Source organism: Podarcis muralis, chromosome W (assembly GCF_964188315.1).
Source record: "Podarcis muralis chromosome W, rPodMur119.hap1.1, whole genome shotgun sequence".
Taxonomy (NCBI): domain Eukaryota; kingdom Metazoa; phylum Chordata; class Lepidosauria; order Squamata; family Lacertidae; genus Podarcis; species Podarcis muralis.
Window position 1 is genome coordinate 9,057,692 of NC_135674.1, and position 21,582 is coordinate 9,079,273.

General features: G+C 44.0%; 1 protein-coding gene across 4 annotated transcripts in view; it reads right to left on the minus strand.

Moving 5' to 3' along the window:
* The window catches only part of LOC144326398 (cullin-4B), a 163,655-nt gene that overhangs the window by 135,564 nt on the left and 6,509 nt on the right, over positions 1-21,582 (minus strand). For all 4 annotated transcript variants that reach the window (XM_077922972.1, XM_077922971.1, XM_077922970.1 and 1 more), the window contains 7 exons: positions 19,681-19,784; positions 12,147-12,216; positions 7,674-7,747; positions 5,010-5,172; positions 4,824-4,913; positions 3,046-3,128; positions 2,093-2,160 (listed from right to left, as the gene is read on the minus strand). In XM_077922972.1, coding sequence (XP_077779098.1) covers positions 2,093-2,160; positions 3,046-3,128; positions 4,824-4,913; positions 5,010-5,172; positions 7,674-7,747; positions 12,147-12,216; positions 19,681-19,784 — 652 coding nt within the window. The remainder of the gene's footprint in view (positions 1-2,092; positions 2,161-3,045; positions 3,129-4,823; positions 4,914-5,009; positions 5,173-7,673; positions 7,748-12,146; positions 12,217-19,680; positions 19,785-21,582) is intronic.

Sequence of the window (21,582 nt, forward strand, 5' to 3'; positions counted from 1 at the left end):
TCTCCAAGGCCAGATGAACTGCATCCAAGAGTATTAAAAGAACTGGCAGATGTGATCTCAGAACCACTGGCAGTCATCTTTGAGAATTCCTGGAGAACAGGCGAAGTCCCGGCAGACTGGAAGAGGGCAAATGTTGTCCCTATTTTCAAAAAGGGGGAAAGAGAGGACCCAAATAGTTATCGCCCAGTGAGTCTGACATCAATACCAGGGAAGATTCTGGAGCAGATCATTAAGCAAACAGTCTGTGAGCACCTAGAAAGGAATGCTGTGATTACCAATAGTCAGCATGGATTTCTGAAAAATAAGTCATGTCAGACTAACCTGATCTCGTTTTTTGACAGAATTACAAGCCTGGTAGATGAAGGGAATGCAGTGGATGTAGCCTACCTTGATTTCAGCAAGGCATTCGACAAGGTGCCCCATGATATTCTTGTGAAGAAGCTGGTAAAATGCGCTCTTGACTATGCTACCACTCAGTGGATTTGTAACTGGCTGACTGACCGAACCCAAAGGGTGCTCATCAATGGTTCCTCTTCATCCTGGAGAAGAGTGACTAGTGGGGTGCCACAGGGTTCTGTCTTGGGCCCGGTCTTATTCAACATCTTTATCAACGACTTGGATGATGGACTCAAGGGCATCCTGATCAAATTTGCAGATGACACCAAACTGGGAGGGGTGGCTAACACCCCAGAGGACAGGATCACACTTCAAAACGACCTTGACAGATTAGAGAACTGGGCCAAAACAAACAAGATGAACTTTAACAGGGAGAAATGTAAAGTACTGCACTTGGGCAAAAAAAATGAGAGGCACAAATACAAGATGGGGGACACCTGACTTGAGGTGAAAAGGATCTAGGAGTCTTGGTTGACCACAAACTTGACATGAGCCAACAGTGTGACGCGGCAGCTAAAAAAGCCAATGCAATTCTGGGCTGCATCAATAGGAGTATAGCATCTAGATCAAGGGAAGTAATAGTGCCACTGTATTCTGCTCTGGTCAGACCTCACCTGGAGTACTGTGTCCAGTTCTGGGCACCACAGTTCAAGAAGGACACTGACAAACTGGAACGTGTCCAGAGGAGGGCAACCAAAATGGTCAAAGGCCTGGAAACGATGTCTTATGAGGAACGGCTAAGGGAGCTGGGCATGTTTAGCCTGGAGAAGAGGAGGTTAAGGGGTGATATGATAGCCATGTTCAAATATATAAAAGGATGTCATATAGAGGAGGGAGAAAGGTTGTTTTCTGCTGCTCCAGAGAAGCGGACACGGAGCAATGGATCCAAACTACAAGAAAGAAGATACCACCTAAACATTAGGAAGAACTTCCTGACAGTAAGAGCTGTTCGACAGTGGAATTTGCTGCCAAGGAGTGTGGTGGAGTCTCCTTCTTTGGAGGTCTTTAAGCAGAGGCTTGACAACCATATGTCAGGAGTGCTCTGATGGTGTTTCCTGCTTGGCAGGGGGTTGGACTCGATGGCCCTTGTGGTCTCTTCCAACTCTATGATTCTATGATTCTATGATTCTATGAAATACTTTGAAGCTGCCAATAAATCTCTGTATATATGGCTGGATTCCGGGATTCTTATCTCAGCTAGCATTCACAGCACATTCTCTAACAACTGGTTAGATGCTGTCTACATTAACAGCCGTTCAGGAAAAGCAGCTTTCACTCTCTTTGAAAAGCATATTGTCTTTTGGAACACAAAGTGATTTATTACACAGTTTAAAAAGGCAGGAAAGTGAAGTATTTGCTGTTTGCAGAATGTAGCAGTTGATCTGATTCACCCCTTGCCCTCCACAGAAAGATGACATCTGTACTGAAACAACTTGCTTCTTAAATGCCATCTAGAGTTGACATGTTATCATACATACACCCTCCACCCATATTTGCTGTTTTTTGTTTTTAACATCATCAAGTTTTCATTCTGAAAAACATCTGAAGCCACTACTGTGGCTTACCTTTATGATCAGGGTAGGCAAAGGGGATTAAAAAAGTGGCAGCTGAATGGGTTAGTTCCATTCAGCATAGGGAACTGAAAACCCTGAAGAAGCAGTAAACAGAAATATTTCTATAAAAAAAGATAGGTTACCTTTCTGTAGAATGGCTGTTAAATGTTCACCTAGCAGCTGCTTTTCTACAGTAGCAATTAGTGGTTTCCTATCGGAAAAAAGTGTTTAGAATTACATTCCTTTTGCTTGCCCTTTAACCACTTTCAACCCAACTTGAACATCAGGTTGCTTCAAACAGCAACATTCCCAACTACTTCTAACAATGTGTTTATGGCTCACATGATTTTTGTGTGTGTGGAAAAACTGCTTTTGGTCTCTCCTACCTTCTTTAAAAAATGAAGCTCGATCATCTTCTAGATTCTAGAACAAAGGTAGCCAACATGATACCCTCCACATTTTGAGGGGCTACAACTCCCATCATCCTTGACCACTGGCTATGCTGGCTGGGGCTGATGGGAGTTGAGAATCCAACATCCAAAAGGCACCACTTTGGGTATCCTCAATCCACAGCTAGTAGCAGCTGAAGAGACATAACACTACTGGGTGGTGCTTTGCAGGGTACAATACAACCAGGCCCATCCAAGGAATGTACAATTTTACCACTCGGAGCTCCTTTGAGAGGAAGGGCAGGACAGAAATTTAATAAATAAAATTTCCATATAGAAGATAGCAAAAGGAGAGGCAAGAGCAGGGCCTAAGATTTGAGTATGGCAGCCATATGATGATTTTTGGAACAACTATGGACACAAATAGGTATTTTTAAATAAAGACATGAATATGGAAGCAAGATTTGGTAGCATCCAATTTATTCTCAGAGCTTGTTTAAGTTTTGCATGGTTTGAATTGATGGAGTCAACTCTTCTTCTTTTGGAAACTATACTATTTATGTGAACAAACCCATGTAATGTGGCCTTGTCTGACATTATTCTTTACATATAGGAAATGATCCCACACTGGCAAAAAGCAGTGGTGGAATGAGGAGTCCAACATGAACAGCTTTAACACACCAGGTTGAGGGTGTCTACACACTTACTGAGTGCTTTGATCCAAGTAAGTGATAATCCTGTCTGTTTCTTCCTCCAAGCGTTTGTTGACATGATGGAGGTATTCTGGAACCTGTCAGAGTCAGTAAGTTATGGAGAAAAGCTAAATAAGACAAATCCTTTGGAGGGGATTTATTATATCTGGTCATATTAGTGCTGTAATACTTTGCAGGCATACCTCGTTTTATTGTGCATCATTTTATTGTACTTCACAGATGACGTTCATTATGAGGACGCAGCTGCAGGCAGCCTGGCTGCTTCCAGGGAAAGGAAGCCCTCTGCTGCCACCACCCCTCTTCTGGCCATGGGAGTGGAGCTTAATCCGCTCCACTTCCCAGTGGGGAGGAGTTGCGGTGGACGACATGGCCACCCACTCACCTCCGGGGACGGGGGACAAAGTCCTGCATCCCCCGGAGGTTCTCAGCCATGTCATTCGCCTGCCAGCCAATCCGCTGGCTGGGGGGCGTGGCCGGGCCCCATTTAACTGAGGCACAAGCCCGAGAGCTTCCTCTTGGCTCACTTCTATCTCCCGCCCTCCCTCCCTATTATCAGGTTTCAAATTTGGCCTTGCTATGGACCTTGGTTGGTCGCCGTTGAGGGGCCTGGTAGGAATTTTTCCACTTGGCAAATTGGCATGGGCCATTTGGTTTTCGCCTACCTCGTAGCAATCGTCACAACTTTGTAAGGTTTGGCAGTTAGGCGTTGGTTGATCTTATAATGGGGGAGGGGAGGTGTGGCCAACAACTGCCCCTCCAAGCTTAAGGGTACTCCGTTAAAGGAAATCGGGTGTGTGGCTCTTGTCCAAAGTCCAGGGCTGGGCTAGGGCCATGCCACAACCCCATCGGGAACCCAGGGGGAGCTCGAGTTGGTTTGCATCGACGGGGCTCCCCCTACCAGTGGTTGACCCTTACTGGACTCCCTGCATGACAGGCAAGAGTCAGATATAGTTGGGTCAATTCCAATGCGTAAGCCAATACCGCTCACATTCTGTAACCAATAAAAGGTAAATGTAAAGGGACCCGTGACCATTAGGTCCAGTCATGACCGACTCTGGGGTTGCGGCGCTCATTTCGCTTTATTGGCTGAGGGAGCCGGCGTACAGCTTCCAGGTCATGTGGCCAGCATGACTAAGCCGCTTCTGGCGAACCAGAGCAGCGCACGGAAACACCGTTTACCTTCCCACCGAAGCGGTACCTATTTATCTACTTGCACTGACGTGCTTTCAAACTGCTAGGTTGGCAGGAGCAGGGACCGAGCAACGGGAGCTCACTCCGTCGCGGGGATTCGAACCGCCAACCTTCTGATCGGAAAGTCCTAGGCTCTGTGGTTTAACCCACAGTGCCACCCGCGTCCCTCTGTAACCAATAAAGTTGTGACCTAAATTTGCCCAATAACATTATCCTAATATCTGTGTCCTAGTGTCTTATTCATCAATGAGGGGGTCGTCTCGGGGTCTCGACACGCAACTAGGGCTGGAGGCGGGATTTTCTCCTCCTGAGCCAAGAGTAGAGGGGCTGGCTTAATAGACTACAGTATAGTGTAAGCATAATTTTATATGCACTGAGAAACAAAAAAAGTGTGACTCACTTTATTGTGCTATTCGCTTTATTGTGGTGGTGTGGAACTGAACCCACAATATATCTGAGTTATGCCTGTATTGTAGTCCCTATCAGCAGGGCAAAACACATCATGGGAGCTCCTGTTCTGCCCTCATAATCAAGAGATTAATATCCTCATGGTGCCCATGAACAGTAAGGTAATAAAATACCTCTCTCTCTTGCATAAGCCTCTGTCCTTCTGCTGCATATAAGCGATTCGTTTCTTCTAAGAATCTGTGCTCAAAAGAATCCTGATAAATCTGGGGAAAACAGAAATGAGTCATTTCCTTAGGATGCTCTCATAGTTTCATTTGAAATATTATACAGGTTAAACATGGTGGGGATCCCTGACTCACCTGAAGATCTGAAAGCATGCTGAGGAGGCTGCGAAGCAGGCTCCTGTCAATAGCCTCACCATTTCTCTCTCGCTTAGTCAACAGAAGAATGCCATCAATGGTCTTGTTTTGGACTTTCTGATCGCTAATTATCTGTGCCCTAAACAATTCTAGCCCCATATCCCTGAAAATAAAGAAATAATGATAAAGAATCAAAGTTCAACACAGGGAGGCAGCATATTGGATACCTTTACATCCATTTATTCAGGACTGATCAGGTGTTACTTTCTGAATACTAAAAAAAAAAAAAAATTCCTTCCAGTAGCACCTTAAAGACCAACTAAGTTAGTTCTTGGTATGAGCTTTCATGTGCATGCACACTTCTTCAGATATGTGTATCTGAAGAAGTGTGCGCTACTGGAAGGAATTTTTTTGTTTTGTTTTGACTATGGCAGACCAACACGGCTACCTATCTGTTTCTGAATACTGTGTAAGAAAAAGTAAGTTCCTGGCTCTTTTGTGCACACATGACCTGACCCGATTATCATGCCTTCTCATATTGGGTTCAACAACTTGTGTCTGACCAGGCTTCAGTCATTAATTATGCAGACTTTTAACTGATCTACACAAATGTCCATAGCAAGCTCTTACTAGAGGGAACAATCTTATTTGTGGAAAAGATTTTAAATAAATACATAGACAATATGCAGAGTGCTGAGGGCATTACCCAAAGATCTGCATTTTGTTAAGCATACATAATTACAAAGTAAAAAACAACAACAGTCAATTGTTTCAGATTTACAGCATTCTACATTGGCATCACCTGTTTTAAAATCTCAGACTAAACTGCTATTTGTTTTTGTCCATGGCCCTGTTTATACTTCATAAAGGTAAAAGTACCCCTGACCATTAGGTCCAATCGCGGATGACTCTGGGGTTGCGGCGCTCATCTTGCTCTATAGGCTGAGGGAACAGATGTTTGTCCGCAGACAGTTTTTGTAGGTCATCTGGCCAGCATGACTAAGCTGCTTCTGGCGAATCAGAGCAGCACACGGAAACGCCTTTTACCTTCCCGCCGAAGCGATACCTATTTATCTACTTGCACTTTGACATGCTTTCGAACTGCTAGGTTGGCAGGAGCTGGGACCGAGCAACAGGAGCTCACCCCATCGCGGGGATTCGAACCATAATTAATGGTTGATTGTGAACACCTAAATCTTGATTGTTTTGTTCCTGGCTGGCTGTAAGTGCGCAGAGGAAACAAACCACAATTCCTTTCTTAGCATTATACCTGAACCAGAGATTATGGTTTGTTTTGCTCAAACAAACCATGTTTGAGAAGTCAATAACAAAAGACACAACACTGACTGTGGTTTGTTTCTCTCCACTGCTAGCAGAGAAGTATGAAGCAAGTGTAATTGGCTCATTCGTGACAAATGTGTGGTGTGTGGCTTATTCTTATATATGAACATGGTGTCTGAAGACAGAGACAGTTTTGCCAAGCTGGTTCTTGATGGCTCAGTCATTCCCAACATGTAGCACTGCTGCCATTCTTGGTCTCCAATCAATATACACAATGACCTCCTTCACTGCCATGGAGATTCTCGATACTTTCCAGATCTGAGCTTCTTGGTTTAGCTTAACTTTATCTTTAAAGTACCACACCCACATCCCTTATGAAAATCTGGGGGTGAGACAGCAAAGAAAACACATAAACCAGCCATGTTGCAAAGATTCTCTATTCTCTGTCAGTTTGTCATCTATCAGAATGAAAGGGAATAATTTAAGAAGAGCCTGCTGAATCAGGCCCATAACCCATCTAGCCCAGCATCCTGTTCCCACAGTGGCCAACCAGATGCCTGCGGGAATCCCGCAAGCAGGATTCAAGCACAAGAGCATTCTCCTCTCCTCTGGTTGCCAGCAACTGGTATTCAGAAGCATTGCTGCCTCCAACTGTGGCAATAGAGCATACCCATTGTGGCTAGTAGCCATTGATAGCCCTCTCCTCCATGAATTTGTCTACTCCTCTTTTAAAGTCATCCAAGTTGGGGGCCATCACTACTTCCTGAGGGAACAAGTTCCATAGTTTAACAACATTCAGCTTCATTTGATGTCCATGAGTTCTAGTGTTACGAGGAAGATAAACTTCTCCCTATCCACTTTCTCCATGTCATACATAATTTTATAAATTTCTATCATGTCACCTCCTACTTGCTTTTTCACTAAACTAAGAAGTCCCAAATGCTACAACCTTTATTCATAGGGGAGACACTCCATCCCCTTTAATCATTTTCTGAACTTTTCCCAACTCCATAATATCATTTTTGAGGTGAGGCAACCAGAATTGTACACAGTATTCCAACTGTGGTCACCCCACAGATTTGTATAAAGGTATTATGATACTGGCAGTTTTATTTTCAATTCCTTTGCTGATGATCCCTAGCATGTAATTTGCCTTTTTCCACAACTGCCGCATAATGAGTAGACATCTACTGATACTTGAGGGGACTCCATTTTTTTCTTCTTTCCATTCAGAGAACTGTTCAATTATTCTTATTTTTTGCTTCCTGTAACTTAACCAATTCCTGATCCTCAAGAGGATCACTCCTCTTATTCCTTGACTGAATACATATTTTAACAGAGAATCTAAAAGTCTAACATCAATACTTCTCTTTTCTTCCTCACCAAATTGATGGCAGCGTTGAATTTTGAAGAACATATGTTCGATCCAGGAACAAAAAGATACTTCTAATCATTATCTGCAAGGGAGGAGGGAAAACAAAAATCAAGCCATAAACACACTGACCAGTTTTAAATGCTATGTCTACTATTATGTATCCATCTAAATATCATTCTTGTGCCCCAATCCTAAATATGCTTACTTGGAAGGAAAGGCCACCAATTTTAACGGGACTTGCTTCCAAATAGGCCTGCTTACTGACTGCAACTTTAGAAAGTCAAGTATATGAACTGACCACCTCCTCCCTCTTGCTCTACTCATGTTCTTTAAGATGAATGGTGCACATCCTCTTAATTGCCCCATCAATGTGTATGCTTCCACAACCAGGTCAGGTTAAGAGACAATAGCTGCCCCACTTCCCTTCACCAGGAGAAACTTCATTCCCTCCACATACTGAGATGTGGATAAATTTTAATCTATTTCTTCATATGATATCTTAATGAAATGCTTCTTCAATATGCTTTTATGGCATTGCCTTTTTAAGCTGCTGAGATCCGTCCCAATAAAGGTTCTCTTAATAAGACTGAAATATGCTGCATAACTCCTAGGGGTTCTATGTTCCCTGGCTGTATAACAGAGTCTGTATTCTAAGTCACATAAACTGTCTCTAAGAGTTGCAAAATGAATGCCCAGCCATCAGGTCACAAAAGCAATACAACAAAAAAAATAAGTCTTAAATACAAATTGCAAGCATCATTACCTGACACTGGTACAAAACAAAAAGTTGTATTTGCCTAAATATCAGTGAGCAGAAAGCTTGTGTGTGTCAGTATTGTAATGTCTCATTCTCACATTGCATAATGTTGTTGGTTGCTTTTAATTACTTAATTGATGTATGAGTATGGGAACTATTTAAATGTCTCCTCCCTCTCTCTGCTCTCTGCTCCTCTGCTGAAAAAGAGGGATGTGAGAGTTGTCTTTGCTGTTTTGTTATTTGCTTTATAAATAAAACCTTTGATGTTACTATTCCAACCACAGTTGCTTCTGCTGCATTCTGCTGTAAAGGACTGAGTTTACTACAGTGATACCTCGGGTTACATATGCTTCAGGTTACATACAGGTTAAACTCAGAAAATTATAATATTGTGGAAAAGTTCATTTATTTCAGTAATTCAACTTAAAAGGTGAAACTAATACATGAGATAGACTCATGACATACAAAGCGAGATATGTCAAGCCTTTATTTGTTATAATTGTGATATTATGGGGTACAGCTGATACAAACCCCAAATAAACAATCTCAGAAAATAAGAATATTGTGAAAAGGTGCAGTAACTATTCAATCCATAACACCTGCAATGGGTTCAGTAGGAAGCACAATCATGGGGAAGGCTGCTGACCTGACAGTTGTGCAGAAAGCCATCATTGAGACCCTCCATAAGGAGGGAAAGCCTCAAACAGTAATTGCAGAAGAAGTTGGATGTTCCCAAAGTGCTGTATCGAAGAACATTAATGGAAAGTTATGCGGAAGGGAAAAGTGTGGAAGAAAAAGGTGCACAAGAAGCAGGGATGACCACAGCCTAGAGAGGATTGTCAGGAAAAGACCATTCAAACGTGTTGGGGACTTTCACAAGGAGTAGACTGAGGCTGGAGTTAGTGCATCAACAGCTACCACACACAGACAGATCCTGGAGATGGGCTTCAAATGTCGTATTCCTCTTTTTTTTTTTTAAATAATTTTTTATTGGTTTTCCAAACACAAAAAATAAATACAAACAATACACAATACCAGACATACAAACATATAAACATGTATAACTTCATAATCTTATTTTCATACACCTTACTTCCCGGACTTCCCCATACCTCCCCTTTTCTGCATCCTTGTTTTACATTTCTTCAGCAACTCCTCCAATTAACTAATTATTCAATTCAATTTCTTTTAAATTCTTCCTTAACTTATTGATTACAGCTGCAATTCTCTATTTCCCAATTCCTTGACATCTTAACACTCCTCAATTTTACAACAATTTTTAAGATATATTTTAAATTTCTTCCAGTCTTCTTCCACTGTCTCTTTCCCCTGGTCACGGATTCTGCCAGTCATCTCCGCCAGTCCCATGTAGTCGATCACCTTCGTCTGCCATTCTTCCAGCGTGGGTAGTTCTTGTGTCTTCCAATACTTTGCTAAAAGAATCCTTGCTGCTGTAGTAGCATACATAAAAAACATCCTATCCTTCTTTAGCACCAATTGGCCTACCATGCCCAAGAGAAAAGCCTCAGGTTTCTTAGGAAAAGTCCTTTTAAGGACTTTCTTAATTTCATTGTAGATCATTTCCCAAAAGGCTTTAATCTTCGGGCAGGTCCACCAAAGGTGGTAGAAAGTACCTTCAGCCTCATTACATTTCCAACATTTATTATTGGGCAAATGATAAATTTTTGCAAGCTTGACTGGGGTCATGTACCACCTGTAAATCATTTTCATAATATTTTCTCTTAAGGCATTACATGCCGTGAACTTAACACCGGTGGTCCATAACTGTTCCCAGTCAGCAAACATAATATCATGACCGATGTCTTGTGCCCATTTGATCATGGCTGATTTCACCGTTTCATCCTGTGTATTCCATTTCAACAGCAAATTGTACATTCTTGACAAGTTCTTAGTATTGGGTTCTAACAGTTCTGTTTCTAGTTTTGACCTCTCCGTCTGGAAGCCTATTTTCCTGTCCTGTTTAAATACCTCATTTATCTGAAGGTAATGAAGCCAATCTCGTAGTTTAGGCTTTAATTTCTCATAGCTCTGTAATTTAATTTTTCCACCATCTTGCTCTAAAATTTCCCAATATTTTGGCCATTTAGACCAAATGTCGTATTCCTCTTGTCAAGCCGCTCCTGAACAAGAAACGACGTCAGAAGCATCTTGCCTGGGCTAGAGAAAAAAAAGAACTGGGGTGTTGCTCAGTGGTCTCAAGTCCTCTTTTCTGATGAGAGCAGCTTTTGCATCTCATTTGGAAACTAAGGACCCAGAGTCTGGAGGAAGAATGGGAAGGCACACAATGCCAGATGCTTGAAGTCCAGTGTGAAGTGTTGATTTGGGGAGCCATGCCATCAGCTGGCGTTGGTCCACTGTGCTTCATTAAGTCCAGGGTCAACGCAGCCGTCTACCAGGAGATTTTGGAGCACTTCATGCTTCCTTCTGCAGACGAGCTTTATGGGGATGCTGACTTCATTTTCCAGCAGGACTTGGCACCTGCCCACACTGCCAAAAGTACCAAAACCTGGTTCAGTGCCCATGGGATTACTGTGCTTGATTGGCCAGCAAACTCGCCTGACCTGAACCCCATAGAGAATCTATGGGGCATTGCCAAGAGAAAGATGAGAGACATGAGACCGAGCAATGCAGAAGAGCTGAAGGCTGCTATTGAAGCATCCTGGACTTCCATAATACCTCAGCAGTGCCACAGGCTGATCGCATCCATGCCATCCATTGAGGCAGTAATTGATGCAAAAGGGGCCCAAACCAAGTACTGAGTACATATGCATGCTTCTACTTCTCAGAGGTCCAATATTGCTCTATTTGCAGTCCTTGTTTTGCTGATTTCATTTAATATTCTAATTTTCTGAGATTGTTAATTTGGGGTTTTCATCAGCTGTACGCCATAACATCACAACTATAACAAATAAAGGCTTGACATATCTCGCTTTGCATGTCATGAGTCTATCTCATATATTAGTTTCACCTTTTAAGTTGAATTACTGAAATAAATGAACTTTTCCACGATATTCTAATTTTCCGAGTTTCACCTGTACGCTTCAGGTTACAGACTCCGCTAACCCAGAAATATTACCTCGGGTTAAGAACTTTGCTTCAGGATGAGAACAGAAATCGTGCAGCGGTGGCACAGCGGCAGCAGGAGGCCCCATTAGCTAAAGTGGTACTTCAGGTTAAGAACAGTTTCAGGTTAAGAACAGACCTCCAGAACGAATTAAGTTCTTAACCCGAGGTACCGCTGTATCTGCAAGTGGGCATTTAATCCTCAGTGTGTGCGTGTCCAATTATCTTGCCCCCCCTGCAGCTATCTCTGACCCTTGGAAAGCTGCTCAAGATAGTCTATGGACCCCTAGAGCCAGTTTTCAGGGAGCTGCAGATGGGGGGGAGCCATCTTTGGATCCAAGCTCACATACCGAATTTTTTGCTCTATAAGACTTACTTTTTCCCTCCTAAAAAGTAAGGGGAAATGTGTGTGCGTCTTATGGAGCGAATGCAGGCTGCACAGCTATCCCAGAAACCAGAACAGCAAGAGGGATTGCTACTTTCACTGTGCAGCGATCCCTCTTGCTGTTCTGGCTTCCGAGATTCAGAATATTTTTTTTCTTGTTTTCCTCCTCCAAAAATTAGGTGCGTCTTGTGGTCTGGTGCGTCTTATAGAGCGAAAAATACGGTAAATATTATTTGAAAGAAAATTAAGCCTTACCATTTGTCTACAGTGGTCTTGCCAACATTTGTCTATTTTCTTGAGAAAAAGAACACTGTCCAATGAATCCATGAGGAAGAAGTTAAGAATATTTAACACAATAATTGAGACAACACCAACACCTGATGATACTGTTCTTCTGCATCATTGCTAGAAAATTCATTTTGAAACAAAAGAAACTGTCAAACCCTATTTTAAAGCCTTTGTTAGTTTAGGATATGGCTATGCAAAAGATGTTCACCTAAAAACAGCTAAAAGCATAGAGACCAGAACAATTACCCCACAATTCAAATCTAAAGGTGTACTATGTTGGTGGCACGTTGCCACTAAAATCAGTAGTAGAGTCATGAAATAAGTTAGCTAATCTTCCAAGTTATTTGTTAAAAAATGATGTTAATACCCATAATTTATTCAAAACTTTGTAATCCTGCAATATTGTAAGCATGCGCACAGCCTCAGGGTTATGAACATCAAATCCTGCCTCCCTTGCTCCTTATTGTTTCAAAAGTCCTTGTATTAGTAATAATAATAATAATAATAATAATTTATTATTTGTACCCCGCCCATCTGGCTGGGTTTCCCTAGCCACTCTGGGCGGCTTCCAACAAAGATAAAAAATGCACTGAAATGTCACATATTAAAAACTTCCCTGAACAGGGCTGCCTTCAGATGTCTTCTGAATGTCAGGTAGTTGTTTATCGCTTTGACATCTGATGGGAGGGCGTTCCACAGGGCGGGCGCCACTACCGAGAAGGCCCTCTGCCTGGTTCCCTGTAACTTGGCCTCTCGCAGTGAGGGAACCGCCAGAAGGCCCTCGGAACTGGACCTCAGTGTCCGGGCAGAACGATGGGGGAGGAGACGCTCCTTCAGATATACTGGACCGAGGCTGTTTAGGGCTTTAAAGGTCAGCACCAACACTTTGAATTGTGCTCGGAAACGTACTGGGAGCCAATGTAGGTCTTTCAAGACCGGTGTTATATGGTCTCGGCGGCCGCTCCCAGTCACCAGTCTAGCTGCCGCATTCTGGATTAGTTGTAGTTTCCAGGTCACCTTCAAAGGTAGCCCCACATAGAGCGCATTGCAGTAGTCCAAGCGGGAGATAACCAGAGCATGCACCACTCTGGCGAGACAGTCTGCAGGCAGATAGGGTTTCAGCCTACGTACCAGATGGAGCTGGTAAACAGCTGCCCTGGATACAGATTTGACCTGTGCCTCCATGGACAGCTGTGAGTCCAAAATGACTCCCAGGCTGCGCACCTGGTCCTTCAGGGGCACCGTTACCCCATTCAGGACCAGGGAATCCTCCACACCTGCCCGCCTCCTGTCCCCCAAAAACAGTACTTCTGTCTTGTCAGGATTCAACCTCAATCTGTTAGCCGCCATCCATCCTCCAACCGCTTCCAGACACTCACACAGGACCTTCACCGCCTTCACTGGTTCTGACTTAAAAGAGAGGTAGAGCTGGGTATCATCCGCATACTGATTAACACCCAGGCCAAACCTCCTGATGATCTCGCCCAGTGGCTGCATGTAAATGTTGAAAAGCATGGGGGAGAGGACAGAACCCTGAGGCACCCCACAAGTGAGAGCCCAGGGGTCTGAACACTTATCCCCCACCACCACTTTCTGAACACGGCCCAGGAGGAAGGAGCGGAGCCACTGTATAACAGTGCCCCCAGCTCCCAGCCCCTCAAGACGGTCCAGAAGGATGTTATGGTCGATAGTATCAAACGCCGCTGAGAGATCCAGCAGAACTAGGAAACAGCTCTCACCTTTGTCCCTAGCCCGCCGGAGATCATCAACCAGTGCGACCAAGGCAGTTTCAGTCCCATCATGAGGCCTGAATCCCGACTGGAAGGGATCCAAATAGTCCGCTTCTTCCAGGCGTGCCTGGAGTTGTTCAGCAACCACTCGCTCAATCACCTTGCCCAAGAATGGAAGATTTGAGACTGGGCGATAGTTGGCCATCGTGGCCGCATCTAAAGATGGTTTTTTAAGAAGCGGTTTAATAACCGCCTCTTTCAGCGGGTCTGGGAAGGCTCCCTCACGGAGGGAAGCATTCACCACCCCACGAAGCCCATCGCCCAGTCCTTCCCGGCTAGCTTTTATAAGCCAGGATGGGCAAGGATCCAGGAGACAGGTGGTTGGCTTCACTCGTCCAAGCAGCCTGTCCACATCCTCGGAGGTAACAGATTGGAATTGATCCCACACAACTTGACTGGACAGGACTCTAGCACTCTCCCGCCCTGGCCCTGCTCCCATGGTGGAGTCTACTTCTTCCCGAATCTGAGCGATTTTATCTGCAAAAAAACTTTGCAAAATCATTGCAGGAGATCATGTGGCCCGTACTGGGCCCCGATGTCACAGGTGGTTCCGCTAAATTGTGAACCACCTGAAAAAGTCTCCTGCTGCTGTTTTCTGCAGATGCAATAGAGGCTGCGAAGAATGTCTTCTTCGCCGTCGCTATCGCCACTTGGTAGGCTCGACGTTGAGCTCTAACCTGTGTCCGGTCAGATTCGGAATGAGTTATCCGCCACCGGCGCTCTAGCCGTCTCAACGATTGTTTTATTGCCCTCAGATCCGTGGAAAACCACGGGGCTCTCCGGGCTCCATGCAATCGGAGAGGGCGCTTCGGAGCCAAACAGTCAATAGCCCTGGTTAACTCCGCATTCCAGCGGGCCACCAGGGAATCGGCTGAAAGGCCATCAACATGGGATAAAGCATCCCCTACCACTCTCTGGAAACCATTTGGATCCATTAAGTGGCGGGGGCGGACCATCCGAATCGGTCCCACCTCCCTGCAGAGGGGATGGGTCGCAGAGAAGTCCAGTTGCACCAGGAAGTGATCTGACCATGGCACTTCTTTCGTTTCGCTTTTACTTAGTGTCAGATCACCAACATCCATAGAGGTGAACACCAGGACTAAGGCATGTCCGCGGCTATGGGTTGGGCCAGACTTATTCAGGGACAGCCACATGGAGGCCATGCTTTCCACGAAGTCCCGAGCGGTCCCTTGTAAGGTCGTGTCGGCATGGATGTTAAAATCCCCTAGGACAACCAAGCTAGGTGTCTCCAGGAGAACATACGCCACAACCTGAAGCAGCTCGGGCAGGGAATCCTTGGTGCAGCGGGGAGGTCGGTACACCAAAAGGAATCCTGTACTGCCCCTATTGCCCAACTTCCAGAACATGCACTTGGAAAACTGGGTCTTCCCAATAGGACGCCTGGTGCAAACTAATGACTTCCTAAAAATCACTGCAACCCCCCCTCCCCACCCACATGACCTGGGTTGCTGTGCGTAAGAGAAACCTGGTGGACAAGCAGCGGCAAGGACAGGCCCATCTGCTTCATCCAACCAAGTCTCTGTTACACATGCCAGGTCAAGTCCTCCATCCATGATCAAGTCATGGATGGCAGTGGTCTTATGAATCATTGACCTGGCATTGCACAGCAGCACCTTCAGGTCATGTGGGTATCCCTTGCTGATTCTAGTATCCATCCGGTCAGGACCAGACCCGGAGGCAGGGTTAGTCCTCAGACAACGACTAAACCTGCCTCCTCTGTAATGACATGGTCTGGTCTTAGCGTAACTCCTCCTCCTACCCGTGATCACTGAGATCGGTTGTCCCAGTGCATCCCCCCGTGGAACATGCCCCAGCCATTTTGTTGGCTGGGACCTACTCCCTGGCAGCCCTGACCCCTCCCCTTAAGAACAAAATAACACCTTAAAAAAAAACAACCAATAAAACAATACAAACAAAAAACAGTAAAAATTACAAAAACGTAAAATCAAACAAACTCCCAGGCCCAATAAACATCCATCCCACCCCCACCCACCCCACATACAAAAAATTCAAAAGAAAATTTAAAAAACATTTTAAAAGCACTCTGCACCCCTCCAGCAGTAACAGCAACTGTCCTAGTGAGGCCCATCAGGCCCTGCCCTGGGCCAGGTGGTAAGTGGCAGGGAGGAGCCGGGCCCCCAGACACTCACACAGGAGAGTCCTCCTGGGCAGCAGAGCGCAGCAGTCCCTATGAGGCTTCAGGCCCCGCCCTGGGCCAGATGGTGAATGGCAGGAAGGAGCAGGGCCCTCAGACACTCACACAGGAGAGTCCTCCTGGGCAGCGGAGCAAATTAGAGGCCAAACAGACTTTTAAGACCCATCCTACAGTTTAACAGGGGAGATGCTCAGATGGAAAGAGAGAAACACTGATGTGTGCATCTCTCTGGATTTCAGCCATTATAAAAATGAAGGTCAAAGAGGCTCTTTAGGTACTGAAAAGTCAAGGCTTCCTGGAGCTTTTGGCTGAACACAACCCCAATACTACAAATTCCTATATTTTAAAACTTCAGGGAACATGTCCTTATGAAGCTTGGGGGCATGCAGCTTGGGGGTACTTCCAGATACATTGCTGTCACTGGAGGTTCAGGTGGCCTTGGTGGTACAGACTGCCTTCCATCAGCTGAACCCAGCTGAACCCCTATCTAGACAAGGATAGCCTAATTTCTGTTGTCTATGCTCTGGTAACATCTAGGTTAGATTGCTATAACATGTTATATGTGGGGCTGCCTCTGAAGACAGTTCAGAAACTTCAGCTGGTGCAGAATTTAGTGACCAGTTTGCTCACAAGTTTGCTCGCAAGACAGTTTGAGCATATAATGCCAATCCTGGCCCAACCGCCAATCCGTTTCCAGGCCCAATTCAAAGCGCTGGTTTTGACCTATAAGCCTGAAATGGCTCAGGACCACAATACATCAAGGACCGCTTCTCCCCATATGAACCGACTCAGATCATCTGTGGCCCGTTTTTGAGTGCCTGCTTCTTATGTTGCCACCCTCCAGGCAATGGGACTTTTCCGTGGTGGTTCCCCATTTGTGGAATGGTCTCCCCATATCTTTAAGTGCCAGGCAAGAACACTGCTTTTCAACAAGGTATTTGGCTGTTAAACAAACTATGGGATCTCAATGTAGTCCAGCAAGACCAAAATTGTCATATTTTTTTTTGAAATTTCAAACACTCATAACTCAAAAATGGAATGAGATATAAAAATTAACATTTTAGATTTAAACTTAGTTCTGATCGTTATCGTTCAACAAGTGTACAAAATTTTAAGAAAATTGGACATGATGTAAAAAAAAAATCATTAAAAAAATGGACCACTTGATATGGAATGACCCTGTTATGCATTTTGTGCTTTTATGTTGCAAACTGTCCTGTGATCTTTGGATGAAGGGTGATAAGTAAATTAAATAGATAAATAAAAACAATAATGTTAATAATAATAATAGAGGTTCGCATAGTACAAGTAAAAAACAACAAGAACCCAAACACACACACTGCGTGTATAGAGTGACATGCATGTTTCTCTGAATTGGGACTTATATTGGTAGGAAAATTATTACAAGAACATGCTGTATAGAAGGCTGCAGAGTGGCTTGTTACCAAAAGTAGATCTGTCTCCTGTTGAAACATTAAAACAAACAATTTGAATATTAATCTCTTCAAGCTTCCTTTGTTTAACCCCCATTTCAAGCAACTGTAATGTATAGTAGTGGGTGGCATTGCCAGTATCCCAGATAATAAGGTTAACTAGGGTTGCCATATGTCCGGATTTTCCCAGACACGCCCTCTTTTTCAGGCTTAAAATTTATGTCTGGGCAGAATTTTAGAATGTGGCAAAATGTCTGGGTTTTTTTTGTCAACATCCTCCAAGCCTCGTCCCTTGGAGTACGAGCACTCTCTTGCCCATCCCGTCCCTAGGCGTGCCAGCCTGTGTGTTTGTGTGCATGTGAGTGGGGAAGGGGGAGGGGGAGAGGGAGGGGGAAAGAGCAGGAGGAAGGGTAACTGAGAGACAGTCAGCCACCTCTCAGCACCCGACTGTGGCATCACTTCCCAATCAAAGCCCCCTAGGACAAAATCAGTAGCAGCCTTTCTCTCTCTGGCTCTGTCCCCTCCCTCCCCAGGCACATGTCCTCCACAATACCCTTCCCCCACTCTCTTTTTCCATCCAACAATCCCTCCCCACGCCGCACAACCACCCTTCTACCCCCTTTTGGGGGGCACCTTCCCAAAAACAAGGCTATCTTTGCCTCAGGGAGACCCTCCTTTCCCCAAACTGGGATTTTTTGATTTAATTATCCCCCCTCCCTCCTTTACTTGCATCTCTGCTGCACATTTTTCCCCAAGTGGGTTTTCTGCTGCAATTTCTGATAGCTCCCCCCTCGCTTGCTCTCCCTTTCTCTGTTGCTGCATTCCCTTCCCCCCCTCATTGTGTGGCTTTTTCAGTCCTTTGCCTCCTGCCTGCAGTCCCCCCCACAAGCACTCTCCTCGTCTGGACCCTCTTCCTTTCCTTCCCTCTCTCTCCTTCTGTCAGGCTCCATCTTCCTTTATCTCTCCTTTCTCCACTTCCCCGACTCCCTCATCCCTCATCCCTCCAAGGGCTTCCCCCTCCCCCCTCCTCTGTGTCCATTTTCTCCCCCCTTCAAGTCCAGCGTTCTACCCCCTACACTACGGTGGCTGCCCAGCCTCTGCCTAATGACTTCCTATGAGTGAGAGCCTCATCCAGGGTCTGTCCATCTCTTTAAACCTCTCTCTGCTCATGCGATCTTCTGTTTATTTTAGGGCCATAGTTTAGTGGCAGAGCATCTGCTCTTAATGCAGAAGGCCCCAGATTCAATCCCCAGCATCTCCAGGTGGGTCTTTGGAAAAGAGTCCCTGCCTGAAACCCTGGAGAGCTGCTGCCAGTCAGTGTAAACAATATTGACCTAGAAGTCAGCAAATTTTGCTCTTCAAAATATGGCAACCCTAAGGTTAACCAACCCTCCCCATTCTGTTTTATTTCTAACCAACAGAATAGTTCAATATTTTCGAATCAGTCTAATAATAATAATAATAATAATAATAATAATAATAATAATAATAATAATCTTTTATTTATACCCTGCCCTCAGGGCGGCTAACACCAGTAAAATTACAGTAAAAACATAAGGGGGGGAACCAATTTAAAATACAGGTTAAAATGCAATTTAAAATGCAGCCTCATCAAAACCATAAGGGGAGGGAAACATAAGGGTCAGACTGAGTCCAAACCAAAGGCCAGGCGGAACAGCTCTGTCTTGCAGGCCCTGCGGAAAGATGTCAAGTCCCGCAGGGCCCTAGTCTCTTGTGACAGAGCGTTCCACCAAGTTGGGGCCAGTACTGAAAAGGTCCTAACCCTAGTTGAGACCAATCTAACCACTTTGCGACCTGAGACCTTCAAAATGTTGTCATTTGTGGACCTGAAGGTCCTCCGCGGGGCATACCAGGAGAGGCGGTCCCGTAGGTACGTGGGTCCAATGAGCCTTATGCTACCCCTTTTCAAGGGCCCAGAGTTACATCAGTCATGACACAACCAGCATAAGAATTCACAAGTAATGACTTTGAATGGTTCTTAATCCATGCGATTCTCATATTGCATTTTACAGGACTTCAAAGTGACACACTGAGTGGTGAAACTCTTTTCAGCCACGTTACTTACTACTCAAAAAGGATATTCTCTTAACTGATGGATCTGTGCTTTGATATGGTCTTCACAAATCTGTCTTAATTGCTTGTACAAATTTTCAGAAATCTTATATGAGCAGAGATTTTCAACAGCCTAAAAAAAGAAAAGGATATATGAAAGTAATCCACAAACATTTGCAGAACTCCATCTGCAATATATAGCTTTTTATTTACACGTCAGCTCTCAAAAGAACACAAGCTGAAATTATTTCTTCCAGGTGAGTTTTTTAAAAAACAGGCCTACCTGATGTGGGGGCATCACCAGACAATTACAAGATCAAAGTTAAACTGAGTTGTATTCAACACTAGTCCTACTCAGAGCAGACCTACCGAAGTTAATGGATTTGGCTTAGTTTCAGGAATTTCAATGGGTGTGTTCTGAGTAGGACTTAGTTGACTATCACCCTGTGTCAGCAAATGTCTTTACAATAGCACCACTAAAAATTATACAGACCTAACATGAAATACAAACAGTAACAAAGAAATATAACAGGTTTTGAGTTTACAGAACTGTTTGTAGTCAATGAAATATATACTTGAGGCACTGATCTAGAGAAGCACAATCACAAGTAACATAATTTCAAACCATAGCAAAATATCCATTGTTATTGGCCACTATCCTGAAAATTCTGAGCACATGGGGTGTGATCCAGATACGTTTTTGAGTAAATACAAGGCACTGCTACTTGCATAAATGGAGGAACATGCTCCTCTGATTTTTCCACTGCCTACACCTTGGTTGCAGCTTTCAACACTACTTCTGATGCCATTCCAAAGCAGAGTGATAGCTTGCTGTTGCATGATAGAATTAATGCTTTGAAAGAATTCTGAATGAATAATAATAAATTTTATTTATAATGAATTTATATTTATATTTATTTATATTTATTTATATTATTTATAATGAATTTACTTTATTACGTTCACAGACCAGCATAAGCAAAACATTTAAATAAATAGCATAACTGTATCTCTAAGTGGATAATTATTAAATTAATTGGGAGCAAAGACCAAATGTAGATTAAAACATATACATAGAATACTTGATTAAGCATAGATAATGGATGAATAAAAACCAATAAGGAAAATTTAAGAGAGATCAGTTAAAAAAGAACAGCTGTATGGGATAGGTCTGATTAGTAACATAGACCATCCTTCGGCGAATATCTATCATGGTGGTGCAAAATCTGGCGACGAAATATGTCACTTCTGGGCGTAATAGGGAGATGTAGTGTTGTTCTGAATGCCCAGGGAACTTACATAGGATGGGCTGGATAAACCTGGCTCAAATGTCTATGTAATACTGGCAATGAAGAAGGGCATGCTCCGTTGTTTCCTGCTGCCCAGAGCCACATGGGCATTTCCTCTTGTCATATGGTATCTTCCTATAACGGCCTTCCTGTACTGCTGAAAGGAGGGCCTGACAATGGGTCAACGTGAAAGCCCTTGGTTGTTTTGGTATTTCAAGATTAGCTATGTATGGCGCATTTGGGAAGTTGAGTATCTTCTGGTTTCGCTAATTAAAAACTTGGGGGACCTGGTTAGGTCTGCCTTTCGTTCTATGTCTACCACACGCTGTTTAATAATGTTTTTGCTTGTTCGTTCCCCATGCTAAGTAAGAACTGTGGATTGAATCCTAGAGTTGTTATTATATTATCCACTGCTCATTTCCATATCAAGTGGAAATCATCTTTGATAGTCAAGGAAGCAAGGCCGCTCAGAAGGGAGGCTAGTCTCAGCCAATAATTAAGAGTGGCAAGCCGCATTCTGGCCTTGATTCTTATGATTCTTTTAAAAATGTGTTCCAAAGCAGAGTGATAGCTTGCTGTTGCATGATAGAATTAACGCTTTGAACGAATTCTTGTTAGTACTTCATTTCATTTAGTGTGACA